The 24,765-nt window shown below is 37.8% G+C and overlaps 1 protein-coding gene across 1 annotated transcript; it reads right to left on the bottom strand.

Moving 5' to 3' along the window:
- Positions 1-16,746: 16,746 nt before the first annotated feature.
- Positions 16,747-23,242, bottom strand: LOC143363900 (uncharacterized). The gene is made up of 3 exons (XM_076804430.1): positions 21,554-23,242; positions 16,981-17,140; positions 16,747-16,886 (listed from the first exon to the last, which is right to left on the bottom strand). Exon 1 carries the CDS (start codon positions 23,093-23,095, stop codon positions 22,160-22,162), a length of 936 nt encoding a protein of 311 aa, XP_076660545.1. The 5' UTR covers positions 23,096-23,242; the 3' UTR covers positions 16,747-16,886; positions 16,981-17,140; positions 21,554-22,159.
- Between the last annotated feature and the right edge of the window lie 1,523 nt (positions 23,243-24,765).

The following is a 24,765-nucleotide window of genomic DNA, read 5'->3' as shown; positions in this document are numbered from 1 at the left end:
ACAACCTCCTTTCGTATCGGGTTCGCCGCGTGTCTCCCTAGTGACTCCTCGATTTCGCATCGGGTGCGTGCGCGAAGTTTCATCCTCCTAGAAGCTCCTCGATTTCGCATCGGGTGCGTCTGCGCTGGACTCCAACCTCCCAGAGGTTCCCTGATTTCGCATCAGGTGTGTCCTCGACGTCAACTATCCTAGCGGCTCCCCGATCACGCATTGGGTGCGTCCGCGTACCTAACTAACAATTGAAACCATATTCCTGGGGTTACAATCCCCTCGCCGGCCTCTCGCGTGGCTCGTAACAATGTGTTTTTAAAAATTATATTATATTGTATTATCATTTAATTCATTATTTAATTAATCATTTAACCATTTAATTTAATCATACCATTTTATTTAAATATATTATTAATAAACTTTTAAAAACATGTCGCCTTGAATTCCTTTCCTGCACGCTATCCTTCTCCATGTTCGAAGACGTATACAATAAAAAAAACAAAAATAAATAAATGAAACAAAAAGAGTATATAAAAGTATTATAGTACAAAGTTTATAGTTTATAGTATTATAGTTATAGTATTAGTGTTATAGTTATAGTTTACAGTGTAACAGACCAGGCTGCGCCAGGCCTGTTACATACCAGACGCGATCGCCGCCGAATCCGAACTTCCCCGACCACGACCGACGGATACCGAGATCCGCCGGTACCCGCGAACGCTCTCCGCGACCCCCCCCCCCCCCTCTGCCGAACTAGTCTTGGCGGCATCCGGAAGCCGCCATACTACCGAGACCGCCCATCCGGATGCGTGACGTCGCCAGAAAATCCGCCGCGAAACACCCCGCGCCGCATCCCTCGCCTAGACAATCGGTAAGGGATAGGGAACCGGCACGCTCGTCTCTTTCTTCTTGTCCGAACCTGCCGTACCACGAGACGTCTCTCGCCGGAAAAACCGCTTGTGCCGCGATACGTTCCCCCGCGTGGGACCCGGGCCTCCGCGAGCCGGAAAACCCATGATCCGCCGCTCCGCGAGCCGTAACCCGCGAACCGCGACCGCCGTGAACCGCGAATTCTTGTCAAGAGACAGTGAGCAGAACGCCCGAAAACGAGTGTTGTCAATCACCCGTTCCCGACCGTCCGCGATCGCCCGAGCCTCGCGTTATCCCGCCGCGAACCTTGGCACGGCGAGCCAAATCCGGCCACGAGGACCCGTTGTACGAGATCCGCCGGAAAACGGACTCGTTACAATAGTATTATAGTTTAAAGTTTTATAGTATATAAAACAAAAAATACAAAAAATAAAAATGATATCACATAAAATACATGCGTTTTTGATCATTGAAAAGCCCCATCGTTGCACTATCGAGACACGGTTTGCGGCATCCCGATCCCTTGCGGCTTTCGTAGCTACACGTACACGCCGACGTAACGGTGTGTAAGTGTGTCGAGACACGGCCGAATATTGTAAATTATTCCTAGAAAACGCAAAAGTGCGACTTTTGCGGGGACGAGCGCTCTAGATTTATCCTTCACCTAGCGTTTTTGATCATTGAAAACGTCGAAAAAATCAGTTTTTATTTTTTTAACAACGGCGCACCAAACCAAAAAATCTGAAAAAATGCATGAACAATACTTATGACAATATACCGCTACTGTAAAAATATAAATGTTGTCACTCTAGAACTTCCATGTGAAATCTGCATTTTTTCGATTTTTTTGAGCTTTTTGATTTTTTACAAGCAGGATTTTCACTTTAGAAATCTGAAACCAATTGCAAAGTATGTATTAGGGTTCTTGACATGTGTCAGATTTTTCTCAGAATTTCTAAACGTCATTAACTAGGGAAAATAGGCCAAAAACTGATTTTTCGATTTTACCCCATAACTATCCTCCCGATCGAGATACAGGGTTGAAATTTTGCACAGTATGTTTTTCCTTGGTGCTCTATCGAATGGCACATCGTCGATAAAATTCGGTTCAAGGGCATTTTTTACTATCTTATCCGGCTATACCCTTTGACTTTTGTTAATCTTCGTTTACTTGGTGCCGTTTTATGGATTCATCTTTTTTTTTTAATTTTGTTCCATAATTTTTTTGCTAATTATTTGCAGTTGTTTCGAATTGATGATCTGGTGAAGGGCACCATCCGAGAGAATTACGACCTGATTAAATGGTTCCGCTTGTTTATGGAATCCAATTCCTGGAAGGGGGATACATTCCAAAGGCGGTATGCTAGTATAAAAACACACATTGAGTCTCAAGGCAATAGCAATGGTAAATTATTTCACGTTTTTTTCTTTTGTAACAGATGGCGGGTTCCTGGATTTCGCTGGTAAAGGAAATTGTTGGCTTGTCAATGTTAATAGAATTTATGTATAAATATGTATATGTCTTATAAGGAAAACTGTTTTAAAGTCCAAAATACATGTTAAGATGTGTGTATATTTACAGTAAGTGTGCGTGTGTGTATATTTTTACAATGTTTTGTGTGTGTGTGTGTGTGTGTGTGTGTGTTTATAATGTGTGTGTGTGTGTTTATAATGTGTGCGCGTTTATATAATAGGCGAAACTGGTATGGGAACTTACAAAACTTAGTATTTACAAGTCTTACAAAACTTGTACTATTTATTTAAATAGATTGTGCGCCGTTTGTTGGTTTTGGGAAGCAAGGTATTTACTTATTTAGAAAGAATAAAAAAAAACACAGATATGATCATGAACGATATTTGATCGATGTTTCCTCTACTAAGGCTAGGCTTTTACTGAACGACTTCGGCAGCTCGTCGATACGTTGGAGAAAAATAAAACATCTGAATGAGACACGTCGGCGGACCAAAAAGAAGCGCGGCTCTGTCTTTGATTCGATACCTAAAGACACCGCGAGATACAATGTAACGAGATACATATACAACAGTTAATGGAACCGTATTATAAATATAATTTCTGTACAAATATCTATACCGTTACGCACCAGTAACTCTCCCTAATTCTTAGGTGGAGGAATGGAGAGAAGGGGTGAACGGAGGAATGGTGTGAATGGGGTGCGAGCGGAAGAGGGGGTCCGGGGGGATAGGGGAAAGAAATTTTGGCAGAGATTGTTCTCCAAAGTTTCGATTGTTTATCCTCCCTTTAATGACTTATTAAATTGCTGCATGAGGTAAGCTAAATTCTGTAAAAATTCATTTGTACGTTCTTACCGTAATTTGTTTAGCATTCCTATCACAAGTATAGTGCATAAATTTATTGATGCATGCTTTTCTACCGTTTCATTCAATCATTCATTCACGTTTTTTGCATAAACTGCTGTCATGCTTTCAGTCAGTATGTTCATATTGCTTGTCAAATGTTCTCACAGTATTATATTTTTCGTCAATCTAGATTTCTTGTTAAGAGTACTCCTTTGTATCGTCATATTTGATATACGTGTGAATATAATAAATATTATTTTTCGTATATTCAATGAATAACAAATTTTACAATTTGCTAAACTTTTGAATCTTGTTGTAGACTATTCAGCACCTTGCGCGAGTGGCACATCCTCACCCTTAAAAGACGCTATCCAAAATACAGTATGTCAAAAGTTAAATATTATTTCATTCAACATTGATCCCGTATGATCACTTGTAAAAGTATAATTTATTTTTTTTTCGTAGGAAATCATCGCACAGTGTGGCCAACGCAGAAAACTCGAGCGGCATTGCATCGTTTCGCAGCGTACTGTCCTTACGCCGCGTGGCGTTGTTACGCGGCGTGCCGTCCTAACGCCGCGCGCCTTATGTACGCCGCCCGCCGTATGTACGCTGCTCGCCGTATGTATGCCGTGCGCCGTATGTACGCGGCGCTCCTCCACTGCGCCGCTCGCCGTATGTACGCCGCGCGCCGTAGTTGTTCCCTCTAAGTCTAATAGGAAGAAAGGTATGGTCTTGTTTCACGCTATTTTCATCTTGAAATTGATTCTAAGGATTTATGTTTGACTATATGGTTTCAGCATCCACCAAACCGGGCAGAAAGCCTGGTTGGTCTGAAGAGGTCATGATCCAAGCATTGAATGCCGTAAAGTAATATACCTTATTTTAAATTAAAATCCAGGAAGGAATCGGCTTTTGATACTTATGCGTACCGTTTCCGTATTTCAGAAATGGAGTTCCCATACGCCAGGCGGCTAGGGATTATGAAGTCCCATATACAACATTATACAGACGAGCGAAAGGAATTCGTAGATAAATTCGATTTTTACTATTGGACGTTTATTTAGTTTTATAATTGTACATATCTATTTATTTATACTTTTAATTCATTAATTTATTTATTTTTTAAAATTTATTTATATACATTTTATAAATTGACGTTAAAATTAATTTATTTTTTTCTTATTAATTGACCCTTCCCTAGTAGCACAAAATATTGTATACACATTCATATAATATTAAAAAGAGATTCAATCTTTTTTTAATATTCGAATATACATACAATATTTATTTCATATTAAGTAAAAAATATTTCTTTTTTAATATTCAGGAAATATGTATTTCATGTTACGAGAAAAATATTTTTTTCTAAATATTAAATAAATCTTTATTTCATATTAGAAGTAGAATATTTTTTCCTAATATAAAAATAATATTTATTTAATATCAGGAAAAAAATATTCTTTTCTCATTATAAAATGAATCTTTATGTAATATTAGAAATAGATTATTTTTTTTAACTATGCAGGAAATATTTTATGTTTATCATGGAAAAATATTTGTTCCCGAATATGATGCGAAGTAAAATGTTTACTGTTGAGGGGGTTTTTCGTTTGATAAGCCGACCGATCTATCGATGCGTATTTAGACGCGTACAAATCGTAACTGTCAGTGCGCCTCAGCTATACGAAATTCTATATCTAACGTCCGTACACCAACACGCACGCACACAAGTACACCCATCAACCGAGTAAACCCAAACATCGTACCGGTCGGTGACGACCTCACACACACACACAAACGCAAACTTTGAAATATATCCAACATTTACTTTTAATTTACTTTGAATTCGTGTTTGTCACTTAATTGACATGTATTTATATTATAATAACATTAATGCGACAAAGTTCCCTAGTAGCACAAAAATATTAGATAGATATTTTTTTCAAATATTGGAAAAATATTTTTTGAGCCACATTTTTTCATATGAGAAAAATAATGGATCTAAATATTGTATACATGTACAAGAAATATAAATTGAATGTTTAAAAAATATAAGCTAAATATTCAGAAGATATAAACTAGATATTTAAAAAATATAAAGTAAATATTTAAAAAATGTGAATTTAATATTTGAAAAATATAAATGTAATATTTAAATAACATTCAATAAAATTTTCAAACTTAATAAAAAGTTATAACAAAAATTAGAAAATATGAATATGTATTACTTCTTGTGCGCTGCTTGAGGGAATATTGATGGCACTTTGTCTTCGAAAGGACCTTATTACATTTAAGAAATTTTTTATGCAGTTGGCGGGATTCGAACTCGGGACTTACCGTTTACTTGATGATGTGCTTTTTTTTTTGAAAATACGTTTATTGGTTTATTTTATGTACAGTGTCTTATGTGTATGGTACCTCTAATAAACATATAAAAAAACTTAACCAATATCTCTACGGGGTTTGGAATATATTTCCCTAGTAGCACAAAAATATTGGATATATATTTTTTTCGAATATTGGAAAAATATTTTTTGAGCCACACTTTTTAATATTAGATAAATATTAGATCTAATATTGTATACATGTTCAAGAAATGCAAATTGAACGTTTAGAAAATATTAGCTAAATATTCAGAGAATATAAAATAGATATTTAAAAAATATTAGCTAAATATTCAGAGAATATAAACTAGATATTTAAAAAATATAAAGTAAATATTTAAAAAATGTGAATATAACATTTGAAAAATATAAATTCAATATTCAAATTGACGAAAAAGTTATAACAAAAATTAAATACTATCCATACATATATATATATGTCGGAGATGTCGAAGGCCGAAGAAGATTTAATTATGCAGTTTTGTTTTTGCCCATTATAAGAAATGGGAGAATTTACCCATGGGGTACCTTGGGTTTTGTTTTGTTTTGTTTTCCTCGGCACGCGGCCGAGTTTGGTTGGGCTCCTGAGAGGGGAGCGCGGCGGCGAGCAGATTGGTTTGCCGAGAGAGAAGGGAGCGACGAAAGGACACTTTTGAATAGACCGTCGAAGACGACACTTGTTCTTGTTGTATCTCGAATAAAAATAAGATTTTGTGAATCATTGAGCGTGCTTCCAATGGAGGGGACGAGTGAGAGAACGAACAAGGGAGAAGCTCCGACATATATATATATATATATATATATATATATATATATATATATATATATATATATATATATATATATATATATATATGTAGGGTCCGCGCGATCGTGAATTCGAAAGGCAACGGTCGTCTCGCGGAAAGTAACGAGTAAACATCGCGATGTGTCACGAAGGACAGAGCGCCGTGTTGTGGCAAAGGAAGCGCGAAGAGTATGCGTGAGAGAGGGAAAGAGAGAGACAGTGAGAGAGAAAGAGTACGCGTGGCCGATACGGCAGCCGCGAACGTAAGACAGTGACGAAAGGACGATTGTAGAGAGACGAGCTAGAGACGTGTAGAGACGACGACGAAAAAGGGCGTTCGAAACGCCTATCGAGTGCGCGAAAATAATCGTGGGAGTGACCTCAGACGGAGGCGAACCCCGTAAATCCGAGCGCGGACGCAATTGCTGTAACCCCTGTACTTCTCTTTTTTTTTCTTGTTTTGTACACTATCACATTAAAGTTTTCGTTTCCTCGTGCTTATAAGTGACCAGTACTTCCTAACACCTCTGTTCCCACATATATATATATATATATATATATATATATATATATATATATATATATATATATATATATATCTTTCTATGCACTGCTCGAGGGAATATTCCATTTTATCTTCGAAAGGACCTCATTACAATTCAGACATTTTTATGCAGTTGACGGGATTCGAACTCGGGACTTACCGTTTACTTGATGATGTGCTTCCTTTTTTTTTTGGAAAATATGTTTATTGGATTTAATATGTTCATTGTTTTGTTTTGTGGTTCCGCTGTAAACATATAAAAACTTAACCAGTAATTCTTTGGTCTTGTTACATAATTGATTGCAGTTTGCGATGCTCTTATATAATCTATTTGTTTATGTTTTGAACTTATTATACTATTTTATGCTAGGAGTATTGCACTTCGTTAGTTCTTTGGTGCTAAGGCGTTGTTGTATTTTTAGATTCGGGGAGAAAAATCCTCTGCTCGGCAGCAGAGTGTGAAACCCCGAAATAGGTCTTAGATCTTAATCTAATTACTTACTAGCTAACTTAACTAAACTTACGACTAGGGTCTATGTACAAGGCACGGCTATTTACATCTTAGGCTAGGTTTATGGTTGATTGTGCGGCATGGGCCAACGTTCTCGTTGTTGTGTAGGTGTCCCCTTTTTGTTCAAGGTAAGGGGTCCGTCTATTGTGTTGGATGCCTGCGGGGTTCGTTTGTTTTGCGGGTACGGAGGGCCTGCAAGTGGGGGCTATTGCTTGAGAGCCACCAATATTTTTTGAGTTGTAGGCGGTCAAAGTTGTGTCTATCTCGGAGCGGAAGTGCGGTTGAAAAGGGCCTAGCCGATTAAGATGGTCAAAACTGCCCTTAGAGGGTTTTCAATGATTAATGAACCATTCGAAAGCTGACCCAGAAAAACCCCTCTGAGCAAAATTTCAACCCCCTATCTTGCCTGTGAGGGTAGTTACAGGGTAAATTAGATTTCGCGCTTTTCCGCGCATTTCCCACACTCTGATGCTTCCTAAAATTCTGAAAAAAATGTGGCATATTTTGGATCCTAAGACAGATTTTTGAGAATTTTTTCAGATTTTTTTCTTGCAAACTGTGGTCGTAAAAAATGAAAAACCTCAAAAAAATCAGAAAAATGTACATTTCTCAAAAATATGAAAACATGCTATTTTGCTGTTTAGTGCCCCGATAAAGTACCATAACAGGCAGTGTCCTCAATTTTTTTAGATTTTTTCTTGTGGGCACTTTTTGTCCAGACAAGAAAAACCGAATTTTTTCGCCGTTTCTGCTATTAGGAGGAAAGTTACACTTGTTGGTTTTATCGCAGGTATATATTAAGTCATTTTAAACATTATTACATTGAAACAAGTAAGTGTTTGACCTAAGAAATGTTTTAAGAGAAAAAATGGATTGTAATTTGTGCGATATATATCAGAATGTTCGGAACGTTTACAACATCGCCGGTTGGCACAGCGGTTAGGGCGTCGGACTACGGAGCGGATACGCTGGTGTTCGAATCCCGTCGGTGGGAAAGTTTTTTTTCCATACGTCATCTTTATTTTTTCAATTTCTTATATGGTTTATTTATGTGATTTTAACAATATTTTTTAATGTTTTAAAAATATTGAGGTAACATTTTTAACTAAAATACATACAAAAATAGTTTTGCAGTATCTATTATTTCCTCGATTCTCTAATTGTATATGTTCATCATTGCGGTCCTGTTTAACATTGTTAATACTAAAATTCATTAATCTAGTTTCTAAGCCTTGCGTCTTCAGAAATTAGGGAGGAAATAAGAAGAACTCTGAATAAATAACACGCAGCAAAGTATTGGTTTTTGTCAAATTGAGAGAAAAGGGCTACATACTACCACTATTTTGAAAGTGAGGTATCAGGTACAAATAAGCCTAAGCCATTCCTCTTTATTGTAAGGTACATGAGGAAGTAATTCCCGTTTATAGTTACTTGAATGAAAGACTTGTTCTGTGCACATTTATGATACGGATCAGGAAGTTCATTATTTTCGGTGGGATGCAGAGGCAATTCATAGTATACTAGGTCAAAAGTACCAGCTTCTACACAAACAAGTAGACAACAAAACCTTTCCAAAAATTGGGAACAATTGGAACTGCAAAAAGACTCCATTTCAAACAGTATCCTCGGTAGATACTCTTGATTTTCCGGAAATGACAGAAGTAGATTTAAAAATTCTTTTCACGGAATCTTACCAATTTTCACAAGCAATTTCATATCAGGCAGAAATCGTGGACGAACACAATAATATAAATATTAATTTATTGCCTAATCCAAGAAAATAATATCATTAAATTCGAAGTAAAATCGGAGTGATATAAATAAAAGTTAGTTAAAAATGTTACCTCAATATTTTTAAAACATTAAAAAAATATTGTTAAAATCACATAAATGAACCATGTAAGAAATTGAAAAAATAAAGATGACGTATGGAAAAAAAACTTTCCCCCCGACGGGTTTTGAACACCAGCGTATCCGCTCCGTAGCCCAACGACCTAACCGCTGTGCCAACCGGCGATGTTGTAAACGTTCCGAACATTCTGGTATATATCGCACAATATACAATCCATTTTTTCTCTTAAAACATTTCTTAGGTCAAACACTTACTTGTTTCAATGTAATAATGTTTAAAATGACTTAATATATACCTGCGATAAAACCAACAAGTGTAACTTTCCTCCTAATAGCAGAAACGGCGAAAAAATTCGGTTTTTCTTGTCTGGACAAAAAGTGCCCACAAGAAAAAATCTAAAAAAATTGAGGACACTGCCTGTTATGGTACTTTATCGGGGCACTAAACAGCAAAATAGCATGTTTTCATATTTTTGAGAAATGTACATTTTTCTGATTTTTTTGAGGTTTTTCATTTTTTACGACCACAGTTTGCAAGAAAAAAATCTGAAAAAATTCTCAAAAATCTGTCTTAGGATCCAAAATATGCCACATTTTTTTCAGAATTTTAGGAAGCATCAGAGTGTGGGAAATGCGCGGAAAAGCGCGAAATCTAATTTACCCTGTAACTACCCTCACAGGCAAGATAGGGGGTTGAAATTTTGCTCAGAGGGGTTTTTCTGGGTCAGCTTTCGAATGGTTCATTAATCATTGAAAAACCTCTAAGGGCAGTTTTGACCATCTTAATCGGCTAGGCCCTTTGAAACGTTCTGGGTGTTCGGAGTATTCTTGGTTGGTGTACGCGATTCTTTTGTCTGCCTTGTTACGGCGCCAATGGTATATTATGAGTGTGTTGTTGTGGTCTTGTATTAGTCCGTTTGCGTCACAGATGGCAAATGCTTGTGGGGGTAGGTAACCTGTGCTAAGTTGTCGGTATGTGGTTGTTGAGTCTGGTTTTGCTAGATCTTTTGTTATATTGTTTTCGATGTGTGGTAAGTTGCTGAAGTAGTCTCTTGTTAGTTTTAATAGGAATGTGTCTATTCGGGGTATGTCGGCTGTGTTGTACAGTGTTGTGTTGTTTGTGTAATGTTGCCAGTTGGTGTTTTCGGATCTGTAAATTTGGTTGCAGGCTCTAAGGCACTTCCGCTCGAAGATCCTTATTCTTTCCATCATGGTGTGGTTAGTATTCCACCAGATGGGGGCTGCGTACGTTAGTGTTACGTATGGAGACGTTTCAACGTTCATTTTCGATTAGAAGTACTAATCTCCTTTCTGAGAACGAAAAGCGTCCCAACAGGCCCCTTTGTTTAATGATTGTACTCCGGCTGGACGCAGCTGGCACGAAGCATGATTCAGTAGCAGCACCGTAGTATTTCTTAATATGGAAATCTTCAAAACAATCCCCTTCTGGAATGTTTTATCAAGATAGTCTTTGATAGGAAATATCCTGGCTAACCCTTCGTTTTACCCCTTTAAACAAAAGATCCAGCTGCAAACCTTAAACTCACTCGAAATGACAAATACGAGTATGTGACCGTAGAATAAAACAGACTCATTTCCCCTCTCATTTTTAGGGTATATAAACCCATTCATTTTCATTCTCTTTGGTTCAGTCGAGTTTCAGAAGTTATTCGGTAACGTCGCGTTACGCGTAAGAGTCATTTCTAGTGAGATCGGGTTAAGGCACCTTTCGAATCAACGTAACCTTATAGATTCCGTTAGTTCGCGTATTCTATTTGGCATTCAACAATCGCTCTCCGACCCCGCATTGCCAGTGCGTCAACACCGTGCACCATAGGTAATAATTTCTATAATTGTACACTTATTAAATTCACTCGCGACACAACAACTACAATTGTAATGATTCCAATTCAGAATAAATTGTCTTGTTTGTTAACTCGCGTAATTTACAACCTTTAATTATTGCCTAAAATCCTAATCTAATAATTGAACGTTCCCATACGATACAATCTTACCGCTCGGATTGTATCAATTAAATTATATAAGTTACGAGGCTTACTAATCTTAAAATCAGATCAACAAAGATTTCCAAATTGAAAACAAATTGAAACCATATTCCTGTGGTAAAAATCCCCTCGCCGGCCTCTCGCGTTGCTCATAGCCCTGGCTCGTAACATTAGTATAGGTCTAATTAGTAACATATATAGTATTGATTTGGTTTTTCCGGGGAGGTGTTTGTTGTAAAACAGTCGGCTGTTAGCTTTAAAGGCTGTGGTTGCTTTTGTAAGTTGTTTCACAATGTGTTCGTTGCCTCTGAGCAGGTACTCTATGTGAACTCCGAGGTACTTAACCGATTTTTTGTGCGGTATTTTGCAATTGGATGTTGTTCCCGGTACTGTGGTGTTAATATGGAATTTGTTGCCGCCAGCTTTGATTTTGGTGGATAGATAATGGAGGGGTTTGCGGAATAGGATCGTTTCACATTTTTGGGGGTTAAGTCGGAGGTTCCAGGCACTGTAGTAATTGTTGATCTTGTTGACGGTTGTTTCGAGTTCCGTTTGTACTGTGTTTACGCGGTTGCTTGAGGTGTAAGTAACAAGATCGTCCGCGAATGCCAGTACAGCTGCCTTATTTGGTTTATTGAATTCGAACGCCTTCAGGAGATCGCTAGTGTAAATGTTAAATCGTATTGGGGAGTTTACTGTGCCTTGTTGCAGTCCTTCTGTGATGTGGAATGTCTGTGTCGATGTTGTCTTTCCGTCCCATGTTACAAATTTTTTGTCGGTTGTCATGTCCAGTATTGTGTGGATTAGCCATTTGGGGAATTCTTTCCGATGTAGTTTGTATAGGGGTCCGTTGAGCCAGACCGAATCGAAGGCTTTTTCTAAGTCTAGTAGGGCAGCGCCTACTAGTTGGTTGTTGCTGATTTTGTTGTTTACGTCGGATATGAATTTGTGGATTGCGTGGGTCGTTGAGTGTTTGTGTCTGAATCCGAATTGACAGTCTGGTATGATATTGTGTGATGTGCAGTGTTGTGTAATTTTGTTATTGATGACGGCTTCGTATACTTTACTTAGGCTTGGGGTTAGACTGATTGGCCTGTAGCTGGAGGGGTCGTTCGGGTTCTTGTTTCTTTTCAGTATGGGGAGAACTTTGGCCGTTTTCCAGATTTTTGGGAAATAGCTGTTATTTATGGCGTTGTTAAATAGGATTGCGAGGTGCGTTATTATTTTGTTAGGTAAGTGTTTTAGTACTATCGGGGGTATTCGGTCTGTCCCAACGGAGGTTTTGTTTGGGAGTCTTTTGAGTATGCTGTTCACTGTGAAGGTTACGTCGTCAGTGTCTTCGGGGTCTTTGGCGTTGTTAAGATTTGAGAATTGCGTGATGGTGCTCATGTTGTGTCTGTTCGTTGCAAATTCGTGTGTTAGAGTGCGAGCCGTGTTGTCTATTATTTCTTTCAGTCTTGTTCCGTCGTTTAGGTGTCGGGGGGAGTTGACTGTTTCGTAATAGGCTCCTATGGCGTTAAGTTTGTCTGTCGGGGTAGTTAGGATGTAGCTGTCGTTCGTTTTTTGGAGGGTTGTTGTGTTGCATTTGCCTTTGTCTAGTATGTGGCTGTCCCTTTGTTTTATATGGATGTCGTCTATTGTGGAAGGAGGTTTTCGTCTGAAGATTGAGTTGATTTTAGGGATGAAGGTGTCGTTATTTCTGTGGTCGATTTGTTTGATTACGTTTGTCCAGTATTTGTTTATGGCTTTGGTGAATTCGGTCTGTAGTTTTTTTTTAGGAGTTTGTGGGTGTTTATAGCTGTTTTTGTTATTGCGAGTTAGGATCTGTTAGGTGTAGTTTGTGAAGTAATTTTGTTAGTGTTTTTTTGTGTTTTTGGAGTTTGGTGATTTTTCGGTTGATGTATATTGTGGTGTTGTTGCGCGCCTTGAATTGGGGTGTGTGTGTGTTTATTGCGTTCATGATTACGTCTGTGATGGTTAGCAAGTTGTTGTCGATGTCCGTGATTGTTAGGTTACAGTCGGTAGGTATCGTGTTTGTATAGTTTCGGTCTATTTCTTTTGTAAAGGCCTTCCATTTAGTGGCCTTGTAATTTAGCTTTATGGTCTCTGGGTAGTTTGCTGTCGGGATGTTGGAGGGGAGTTCGAAGCTCATTGATACGGCCAAGTGGTCGCTATCGTAGGGCAGCGTACTGGCTTTCCCGGTGGTGCTGTTTGTTAGGTATAGCCTGGAATCTGCGAGGCATATGTCCAGGAAAGACAGGCCCGGTTTGAATGTGGGGGTGGAGGTTGTGATGGTGTGTAGTCTGTATGTCAGGTCGTGTTTGTTTTCCCACTTTTTAAAGTAGCGTCCTCTCTGATTGTTTGTTATGTCTCCCCAGTCTTTTCTTTTTGTGTTTAAGTCTCCGGCGATTATGTATAATAGTAATTGTTGGCGTCGTGTAAATTTAGGGTTTGGAATAGGTGTTCAAGTTCTGTGATGTATAGTGTTCTATTGTCGTTCGTCGCATATGCACTTATTATGAATAGTGTGTTGTTGTTTTCGGTTTTTGTCTTTATGATCGTGTATTCTAAAATTTTGTTGATGGTTGATGAGGGAGTGTGTATCTGTTCGCAGGGGATGTTATTTTTTATTAGAATTGCGGTTCCGCCGCCTTGGGTTGCGTTGGGCCTGTCTGTCCTATATAGTTTGTAATTTTTGAAGCTGAGGGTGTGTTTGGGGTTGAGCTTTGTCTCGGATAGAAGTATTATATCGTGGTTATGGTCTTGGAGGAATTGTTTCAAGTCGAGTCTGCGTGGGCGGGTGATTATAGAGTTTACGTTGATTGAAGCTATATTTATGGTGGTGGGGGGGGGGGGGCTGGCGGCGTTACTATTCATTGTGCTTTTCGAATAATGTATTGAGGACGAATTCTATTTTCTCGGTGTTGATAGATACCTGGGTGGCTATTTGGTTTAGTTATGTGGCGATGAGCGCGGCTATTTCGGTTTTTAAATTTTCTATCCAGTTGGCCGGGGGTTGTAGGGTGGGTGGCTTCTCGGTGTTGTGCTGGCTGGGTGTTCCGGTGTTCTTCTGGATGTTGGTGGTGTGGGTTGGTTGTGGCGGTGTCGGGCGTTCTTGTGGTGGTTGGACGTGTTGCATTGTTCCTCTGGCCATTTGTGCGTATGTTAGGCTGGGCGTTACCGCTGTGGCGATTTTCTGTATTCTTCTGTTCGTAGTTTGATGGTTGTGGGTTTGCGTGTCTCTTTTTAATTTGAGTGCAAACTTGATGTATGGGCAGCCTTTATACGAGGCGGGGTGCCCGGTTTGCCCGCAGTTGGCACATTTGAGGTTGGCTCGGTTGTCTGAGTTTGTGAGCGGGCAGTTCCCGGGCCCGTGGTTTTCTGCGCATTTTACGCAGCGATAGCCTAGTTGGCAGTTTCGACTAGCGTGTCCAATTCGTTGGCATTTTTTACACTGGAACAGTTGGGGTTTCCGGAGATGCTCCCATCTAACTTTTTGGTATGCCAGCGTTTTGATTTTGAATAGCGCTGCTGTCCGGCTTTCTCTGCTGATTTGCAATAGGTAGTGGTGTAGGTCGGGCTTCTGTTTATTGAAAATAAATTTGGTTAGGCTGATTATATTTGTTTCGGGTAGGTTTAGTTCTTCAATTTCATTTTTGATTTCGTCTGCTGTAAAGTTTCCTTTGATTCCTTTTAGAATTATGGATTTTGGTTTTTGGTCTTTGGGGGTTTATGTGTAGTGTTGTGTATTAATTTCGGTCAGCTTTTCTGTCAATGCCTTGTGTGTCTGCAGGTTTTTTGTGTAAATTGTGTGATTTTCCTTATCGTTTTCCTTCACGATGAAATCCTGTTTTTTAATGTTTAGAGAGTGTGCGATGCGGATTATATCCCCTATGTTGGAGTTGAGGGTGTATATTGGTGGTGGAGCGTAGGTTTTGGTTCTAGGTTGCGCGCTAGGTGGCTGCGTGTTTGGAGTGTTCTCATCTAGTTCCTTGTCGCTATTTTCCGAGAGCGTTTGGAATTGGTTGCTGAGTTCCACTAGGGATGTGGTGTCGGTGGTGCCGGGTGCGGCTTTCTTTGTTTTTTTGGGGGTTTCCCATAGGTCCGTTGGGGCGTTTTCCGTGTCTGTGGCGGTCGAGTTCTTTCCTGATCCGGGGGATGGCGCTGCGGTGTTTTTTGATCTGGCTGCCTTTAGGTTCGGCTGGATTGCGTGTTTGGGGGCTGTTGTTCTGTTGTTTTCTTTTAGAATGCTCTTGAACAGCTTGTCCATTTGTAGAGATGTTAGTTTAGGTATTTTTGATGTGCCAGGTTTGTTGGTTAGGTCCTCCGTGCTGTTTTCTTTGTTTTCTCCCTCGTTGGTGTGGCGTCTTTTGGGACGCGGAAGCGGAGTGGGCGCCATTGGGCCCGATACGGGACGAGCGTTCCTCGTCGGGTATCGGGGCCTGGCTTCTTTTTGTTGTTGGGGTCCCTTATGTGGATTGATGCTTCACTATTAATTATCACGCACTTGAGGGCTGCAAGAGCCTCACGATAACTATATGCACTTTGTTTGAATATGCACTGTTCACTGTTATTCTGTTCGCTAAGGGTTGTTCGATGTGCCTCTGTCGGCGTCTCGGGCACGACTCGATGATGTGCTTCCTCGCTGAGCCATGTGAACCTACATTGTTTCATTCATTACTTTTTATTCTTATAAAGGCTCAAATCATATCAAATCATGTAATTATTCGAAGAGATAGACTCTTGTTAAAAAAATATTTAGGTAACAATAAAACTACTTTTTTTAAATGATTATTAGTATATTAACGACAAAGAGATATATATATATTTTCTTAAGTATTTGAATCGTACGTAAGCATAGAAACACATACAATATATTTGCTAAATAAACAAAAACATTACAAACAATAACATGATATAATATTTTTATTGTGAAAAAATATATTGTTGTAATATAGTATAAAAATAATATAGCATAAAATAATAAATAGTAAAAACAATAAAATAATATAGCATAGTATATTGCGTGCGCCCGTCTACGACGTTGAACATCGGTAATAATCTGAATTTAACGGTGTGTTTCAATTCCTTCCAAACATCGAATGAAATGGTTGTGCCACCACCATTTCAATTTTGTCTGATAATAAAAGTGGCGCAAAATAGATATACTACACTTCAAAAGTTTGGAAGAAGATGAACAGAATCTTATAGAAATTTAGTGTTCACGATTTTTTATTATAATCGAAGTATGTTACTTAGTATGAAAATTGAATTTAGGAAAGTGCAAGAAGCTGGGGAAAAAAGGCAACGGGTCAAATGATACATAATAATGAATACGCATATATGTGTATATATTTATATTTATATATATATATTTATATTTATATATATATATTTATATTTATATATATATTTATATTTATATATATATTTATATTTATATATATATTTATATATATTTATATTTATATATATATTTATATTTATATATATATATTTATATTTACATATATATTTATATTTATTTGTTACATCCTAGACTTGGCTGTCGATAAAAATAAAGACACGTACTGTCGAATCTCTACCTCCGTAATTGAGTTTTGTCTTCTTCTTGTGGCAGCTGTAAAATTTAAATGAAAAATGAAACAAAATACATATGTATTACGTATAGTTCGTGGCAATACCACATAAAAGTAATAAATGTAGGTACTTACTCATTACAGCATCATATAATTTTAAATTAACGAAAGGTAATTTTTTCTTCCGTCCTTGCCCGGAATAATATGACGCTGCTTCCTTTGTTATTTGTTTGCGGAGCATATTATAAATAATTCTTCTATTGGTGTCTCCACCGACTAAATATAACAGTTGTACCTAAAAGATATATGTCATTATTTATTTAATGTCATCATTACAGATTATAAATATGAACCATTTACTAAACAAAAATACTGTGACGACTACGCGGTCTCTCGGAAGGACACAATCCTAAACCGAGAGCGCGGGATCTCTCTAGTCGTCTAAGAATTACACCCCTCTGTAACACTGCTTCCCCGACGAGCAAAGCATTAAAGGAACAGGAGGCTTAAGGGGGCCGGCAGGCATTTGGCCTTGACTGTCACGCCAATCCTCGAACGGTCCTCGAACGGTCAGTAGGGAAAACTGATTGTGGAATGATTAACATTTTTTTTGTGGAACTACATCGCGTCTACGACATATCGGTAAAAAAGAATATATGAAATGCCGACTTGAAAAGTAGTGGAAAAGAGAAACGAAAATTGAGAGAGAAAGCTAGCGACTAGACATGGTTGCCACATATCATCTTCGCCTCACTGTTGCCATGTCATCAAACCCGTAAATTTACAAGCGTTTCGTGAAACTGATTTCTGCATGAGCCCGATTCAGCCGACCAACACATGCTAACACGTACATTGCCACGGGCGCATAGATATACACAGGACTCGTTGTCACATTACCTTTGCAGTTTTTTGCTACTATCTCTGAAATCAAACTCACGTGTATGCAAAAGCTAAGGAAATCATTTGATTTATATTAAATTGAATCAGTTTATTCTTAACATTATAATAATTTTATACATATATTAACAGGACTTCTTTTAAAAAGAAAATGAGTCGGAATTTACTTCCTGTCAGAAAGAAAATTATATTCAAAATGAAATTAAAGCAGCTTTTTTTATGCCACAAAGCGCATAAAAAATTAAACAAAATTTGTCATATTTTTTTACTTTAGATGTCAAATCTGAAGTTAAGAAACAAACAAATACAAATTTACAACTAAAGACTAAACGTAAAATAAACTTGAATAATATCATATATATATAAAAGTTTATAGCATTTTCCAAAGTTTTATGTATGTTTACAATATATAAAACCGAGAAGTTAGCCGCGTTGTCTTAGTGACGACAATACAACGAAGACCATTCGGCGTGATGTCTCGATATCGTAACATATCGATACTCGTAACACTATATTTGACAAAGTGACGAAGTTTCTGTCAAAATCAAAGAACTTTCGATAGAAATGAGATAGAGCTATGATTTTTTTTTAGAAGTTAAAATATTGCAAAAGAAGGGAAAAATAGAGAGACTATGGTACAAACATGTTTTAACTTTGAAAATAAACTTGGAATATTTAAACAAAATTGTGATTTATCCAATGCCATGCACTGTTAGATTTTTCTTGACATTCTGTACATCTGTTCTCGTAGATTTTATCACGCTGACATCAAATCCGATCACAAAATTTGTCTGTCACCTCAGGATTTTGGAAAAAATCGATTTCTGCGAAAAGAAACTAATGAAATCACAATTTTTCCGTTGAAATGATTTGATAACTCTCTGGTTATTCTGGTTCAGAGGCCAAAATGTGAATTTCGCGAGGCGTTCGAAACAAGCGTGGCGTCACGAGATGCTAAGGCGAAGCCACGACCTTCGGCCTGCTATATTTTATCAAAATTAAATCGGTACTTTGAAGTGAAATTGATATTATATATATACAATGATAAAACATAATGAAATTTAAAAAAATACGTTAGTAGACAGGATTTGAACACTGGTCGTCCGGTTGAAAACTTGGTACGCTGCAGTCACGCCAAACCGAATCTTGTTGTACCGTAGAAAAAAATACGGCATTACATAGGAAATAATGAAACTTCAATCGTTAATATCGCGAAAATTATTGAGTATCTGCCCCTATAATGGTGTATATTTGTGAACAGGACAACGAGATCTATAAGTATGCAAAGTTTCAACAGAATCGATGACCCGAAGGTCGTGGCCTCTTTCGAAACGTGCAAGGGTCAGAAAATTTTCAAATTGCCGCTTCAATATTGCAATGAGCAGTTTCTAAATGGTCAATTGTCTTTCCTAAAGGTTCAATCTAGGTCTGTCCAGAGGCCAAAATGCGAATTTCTGCCTCATCGTCGATTAATTAGCAATATTCGGCAACATACCGCCAGTCGCGAGGCGTTCGAGGCAAGCGTGACGTCACGAGATGCGTAGCGAAACGTGCAAGGGTCGAAATCTTGACAAATTGACGCTTCAATATTGCAATGAGCAGTTTAAAAGTGGTCACTTGTGTTTCCTAAAAGTCCAATCTACGTCTGTCCAGAGCCCAAACTGCGAATTTATACCTCATCGTCGAGTAATTTGCAATATTCGGCAGCATACTGCCAGTCGCGAGGCGTTCGAAGCAAGCGTGACGTTACGAGATGCGTAGCGAAACGTGCAGGGGTCAAAATCTTGACAAATTGACGCTTCAATTTTGCAATGAGTAGTTTAAAACTGGTCACTTGTGTTTCCTAAAAGTCCAATCTACGTCTGTCCAGAGCCCAAATTGCGAATTTATACCTCATCGTCGAGTAATTTGCAATATTCGGCAGCATACATATCGTACATATGTAAACCTGTAATATCGACCTGCATTATCGACCGTATTCTATCGCAAGGTACAGTGTTTGCCGCGGGGAGACCGGGGCGCTAGTAAGCGGAACCGCGAAATGGTGCGTTTTTTTCTAGACATTTTACGCCTTAAATAAGTAAGTAATCAATTAAAAATGCATACCACCGTGTTCGTACATGTCTTTGCTATGTCTGTCCAGAGCGTTTTTTTCGATACGAACACTAAATCTCTCGAAATTAAGAGAATCTCTCTGCGGCAGCCATCTTGTGACGTCATCCTTGCTTCAGAAAGCGAGATTTCTGCCGAATATTACAAATTACTCGACGATGAGGTAGAAATTCGCAATTTGGGCTCTGGACAGACCTAGATTGGACTTTTAGGAAACCCAAGTGACCACTTTTAAACTGCTCATTGCGATATTGAAGCGTCAATTTGTCAACATTTTGACCCTTGCAAGTTCATATACGTATATGGATTTCATGTATGTGTGTGGTTACACAGAGTCGACCTGCCGGCCCCCTTAAAATAAAGACTATGGGTTCGAATAGTTAAACTATGTATAAGTATATATATTCACGCAAAACTCTGAGAAACAATCGAGCGCACTTTAACAATAGTATATTCCCTTCGGTGGTAAAAATATATAGATGTATATATAACAAAATAACAACCAGGATAAAAATAGATAACAAACAAGATATAAATAAATAACAATCGGTATCTGAATAAATAGCAACAAAATATGGTAACGGAATACACACTCACCAATCACAGTCTCTTTCTCTTAACACAATATGTTTGTGATTGAAACGTCTTACAGAAAGAGAGAAATATATTTGGTCGCTGCTGAATTCACCTGAAACTAACGGGATGAAAACCTGATGTTACACACCGCGCCACGCGATTATCACCGTCGCGGGGCTAATGAATTTACTACAAGACATTATTTCCGAGACTTAAACTACGAGCACTGAGGCTCGGCAAAACGAGTTGAATCTAAGATTAACTAAACTAATTTACGAAAGATCAAGGACTTTCGCCCGGGTGTAATCAAAACCTGGTACGAACTCTGCCTAAACGGATCTCACGGACAACTTCGATACGCACCTCGCGCTTGTACATCGAAGAAGGAGCGTTCCTCGTCGCGTTTCGGCTAGCTCGGCCCGCTGGCCGGCTCCCCTCTCTACGCACCTAACCAATTAAATTTGGGTCTCAGTTCGACGGCCCAATCACGCGCGTTACGCATTCCTCTCTTTCCTTCGCACGCTTCGCCAACGGTCGTCGATCGGCGTAGCCCGTGTAAACAAAGAGATCCTTGAACGCTCAATATACCTGAGTCGAACGTTTGGTGTGTCCGGTTAGGGTGATCCCACAATTGCAATAAATTACCGAACACCCTTACGTTCCCATATTCTACACCACGCAAGCCAGCCTCTCCTCGACCGTTGGTATATTCGCCTTATGTTATGGTCCGACTGACGAGGTCGCTTAATACTAACAAGGTGACGAGCGGGCATCGTTACCTCTGCCTTTGTCCTAATCTAAATACTTAAACATAGCAACGTTTCCGGACGGCGTTGATTCCAAGAAGGGTATTCGTTACATAAATACATTTAACGCGGAATAATCTAGAATGCTATACAACGTCAAAGGCCACACTGTGATCAATTAGGGAAACCCCACAATTACAAGAATTATCAATCACAGTGCTACCGACGGACAAAGCCAAAATGGTTTTAAAACTAATAATAATTGTTCGGAACGTAACAATACTATGAATCACATATAAAGTAAAAAAATCATAAAATTCATATATTTCGGAAATTACCTAAAAATACAAGTAATGTTTATATTTCCAAATACATACCAGCGAATTAAATTTTTCCGTATGTTCTGATATAATCGCATCGAACTCATTGATGCTATTGATAGATCCTAACGGCAATTGATTCAGAAAATCTATCTCGCTACTTCCACCTAACTGGTTGCTTCCAGCCGTTACTGTGACGTTTAGTAACCTTTCTATCCTCTCTAATTTATTAAAAATTTGCTTAACGTCGTATTTTAAGTCTAGGTATTGTCTACTTAATGCGGCCAAATGATCCTCGTTCTTTTTCGTTACACGATGTAGATCTGTGTAGAATATCACAAAGTATTATTATTGCCTTAAGTTTATTATTTTAGTATATGATCAATTAATTACTATTTTTATATTTATAATAAAAATTCAGCATTTTTGTTTATTTTCCGACTTACTTGGGGTTTCCATGTGCGATTGCTGAATTGGTTGGCTTTCATTTGACGAATCAGATGAGTCGGACGATTCGAAAATAATTCGCTTTCTTGAAACAGTGTCGTGTCGCGATTTCCTCGTTGGTGACATTTTAAAAATGATATGAAACAATCCCTAAAAATATAAACTAATAAATACATCAGCTAATATCTAATTTAAAATAAAGTAAGTAAATATAGGTTAATTATATTGATGAAGCAGCTCATATGCTGCGAAAAATGAATGGCATTTCACTACAAATGATATGTACAAAATTTCACTTAGTTCATAAGATACAATTTCATCAGCGAATTTATCAAATTTAAATAATCCTATTATTTTGGATTTAATAGGATGTTTATAAAAATTTTTTAATTTCGTTGATAATTTCCCAACTATTTTGTTTTCTAATATGTCTGTGACTTGTAGGACATGGCCATTTTTTAAAAAGACATAGCGGTCACTAAATCCATAAGCTTTTAATTTAAAATTAGGAAGTTGTATTGTTTTTTTATTATTGTGTGTTGCAATCCTTATTTGGGTATTAATATTTTCCGTGACTGTAGGCATTCCATTTTCCGATAATCTATTTGTTATTTGTGCTAAAGGTTTATTCCATCTACGCAGCATGCTTACTAACTTACCTAAATAATTTTCAAAAGGGAAGCAACTTAATTCCTCCAAAGAATATTTCAAATTTTCTACGTCGTCTGAAATGTGGACTAAATTATGAATATTGTATGTACAAAATTCTCTTCCGTAGAAACCTGCACAATTACCTACAAATTTAAATAGCATTCCCGGCGCTGTGTTTAACCACTCTGGGTTTGGATATAACTTATTATGTAATAAAATTCTAATAGAGGCATGAAATAACAAAAAGTGATCATAATAATTATCTGGAAGAATTTGTTTCAATAGAATGGGTCCCAAGTATAAAAGAAATAGTCGGAACTCTGTAGCTTTGAATCTTGATAACTCCGATATGGGTCGCGGTTTACGATTAAATTCACTTGGTACATATTTGGCTGAAGATATCATTCTCTTTGATAGTTTATTTTTATCTGACTTTCTAAGCTGTGTCTTGCACCAATGACGGAGTAATTTTTTCATTACTCCTAAGCAACATAAATGCATATAGTCTAGAGAAAAATGTTGTATTATGTCGAATTGAATTATATTTAACAGAGGTGTCCTTTGATTATCTTGATGATGAGAAAAATCATGAAAATTTTCAAAATGGAAATGCGTTCGAGCAGTAGCGTCATATTTTATATAACTAATTCGTTTTTTGTAATATATACCCGTTTCTGTACATCTTTCGCAACCTTTGTAACCCGTATGTCCTTTAATGTTTTTTAAAAATGCTCTCGCAGGTGCATCACAGGTAAAACATACAACACTTACTTTAAAATTATTACCATCGTAAGATAATCCATATTCTAAAATATCGTTCAATTCATGTATAAAATCATTTAAATAATCAGTCAAGGAATTAGGTTTTGCATCGTCATAATATATTGCTATTGGAAAAGGGGACACCGTACAATGTTTCAGTACTATTTTGCATAAAATGGGCCAAAACTGTTTATTTGAACTTGTTGAAAGTGGAATACCATCGTTTCTTTTAGCTCCGTCAAAATACTTGCATTTTGTAACAGTCTTAATAAATGCACCTTTATACCTAAATATGAATATTGAGCTATCGTGTTCTTTTTGCTAATAATTGTTGTAATATTGTTTGATGAGCGCTTAGTCTTTAATACAGTTCGTGCATCGCGTGGAATCTTATATTCAGGAAAAATGTCCTTCAAGCCTTTTAATAAACTATTTAGTTGAGAATGATTGATTTTATTTTCTAGGGACCATATTTTTAAAAACGTAAGTAATTTCAAATTTCGAAAAGCAGTACATGAATCATCTGTAGTGTAATTTGTGTTATTTGTAATTTGACAATCAAATGGTTGATTCATATCAGATAAGACGGGATCATTAATCGTTTGTGAATTAGTTCGTATGATTCCAATTGATTCTTCTACTGTGTCGCGACTAATCTGATTCTGATTCAAATTTAAAGCCATTTGTTTCTTTATAAATTTATATTTTTTGTATCGTTTTTCGGCCATTGTGAAATTTGTGTAACTGCAAACTAAATGTTGTATGAAAAACTATCCTTGAAAACGTTAATTGTTAGTCTTCAGAAAATGAAAAATATATATATACATATGTATATACATAGATTTAAAAAATATAAAAATATATATATTTATTTATTACACATAACAGATAAATGTACTTACCTTGAAGGAACTGGATTCGGTAGGCGAATGCCTTCGAATGAGTATTCAATATCAGGACACAGTGGTGTCGCGGCAGTGTCCGGGGTAGTTAGCCTAGCGCGATTACGAATCTAACCGTTGTGACTCAGCGCGACTGAACTTTTCGACTCGACTCGGATTCGGCTGTGACTAGGATCTATAGCTCGGCTGTGACTAGACTCCTAGCGTCGGTAGTCTGCCGTCTTATATTTCCAAAACGAAAAGTCCTTTCGAGGAACTTCCACCAATCAGTGAATTTTGCATAACACGCCCACGTCCCACGCCCCTCGTGCGTGAGAAGGGTGAGCGCGTCGTTTCGTTAAAAATCTAATGTTGGTGATGCAGCGGAGTGTCTTCCGGGCCCAGTGCTAAGTGCGGTACGTGCCTGCTGGCTTACATCAACGGGCCCAGCTTTCCCGGTTGATAGAAACCAGGCACGCGTCGCTGGGACACTCTAAGCTGGAAACCCTTCGACTACCCAAAATTTAT

Source organism: Halictus rubicundus, unplaced genomic scaffold (genome assembly GCF_050948215.1).
Source record: "Halictus rubicundus isolate RS-2024b unplaced genomic scaffold, iyHalRubi1_principal scaffold0165, whole genome shotgun sequence".
NCBI classification, from domain to species: Eukaryota; Metazoa; Arthropoda; class Insecta; order Hymenoptera; family Halictidae; genus Halictus; species Halictus rubicundus.
Note: the sequence above shows the minus strand (reverse complement) of the source record. Positions and strands in the feature narration are given on the sequence as shown.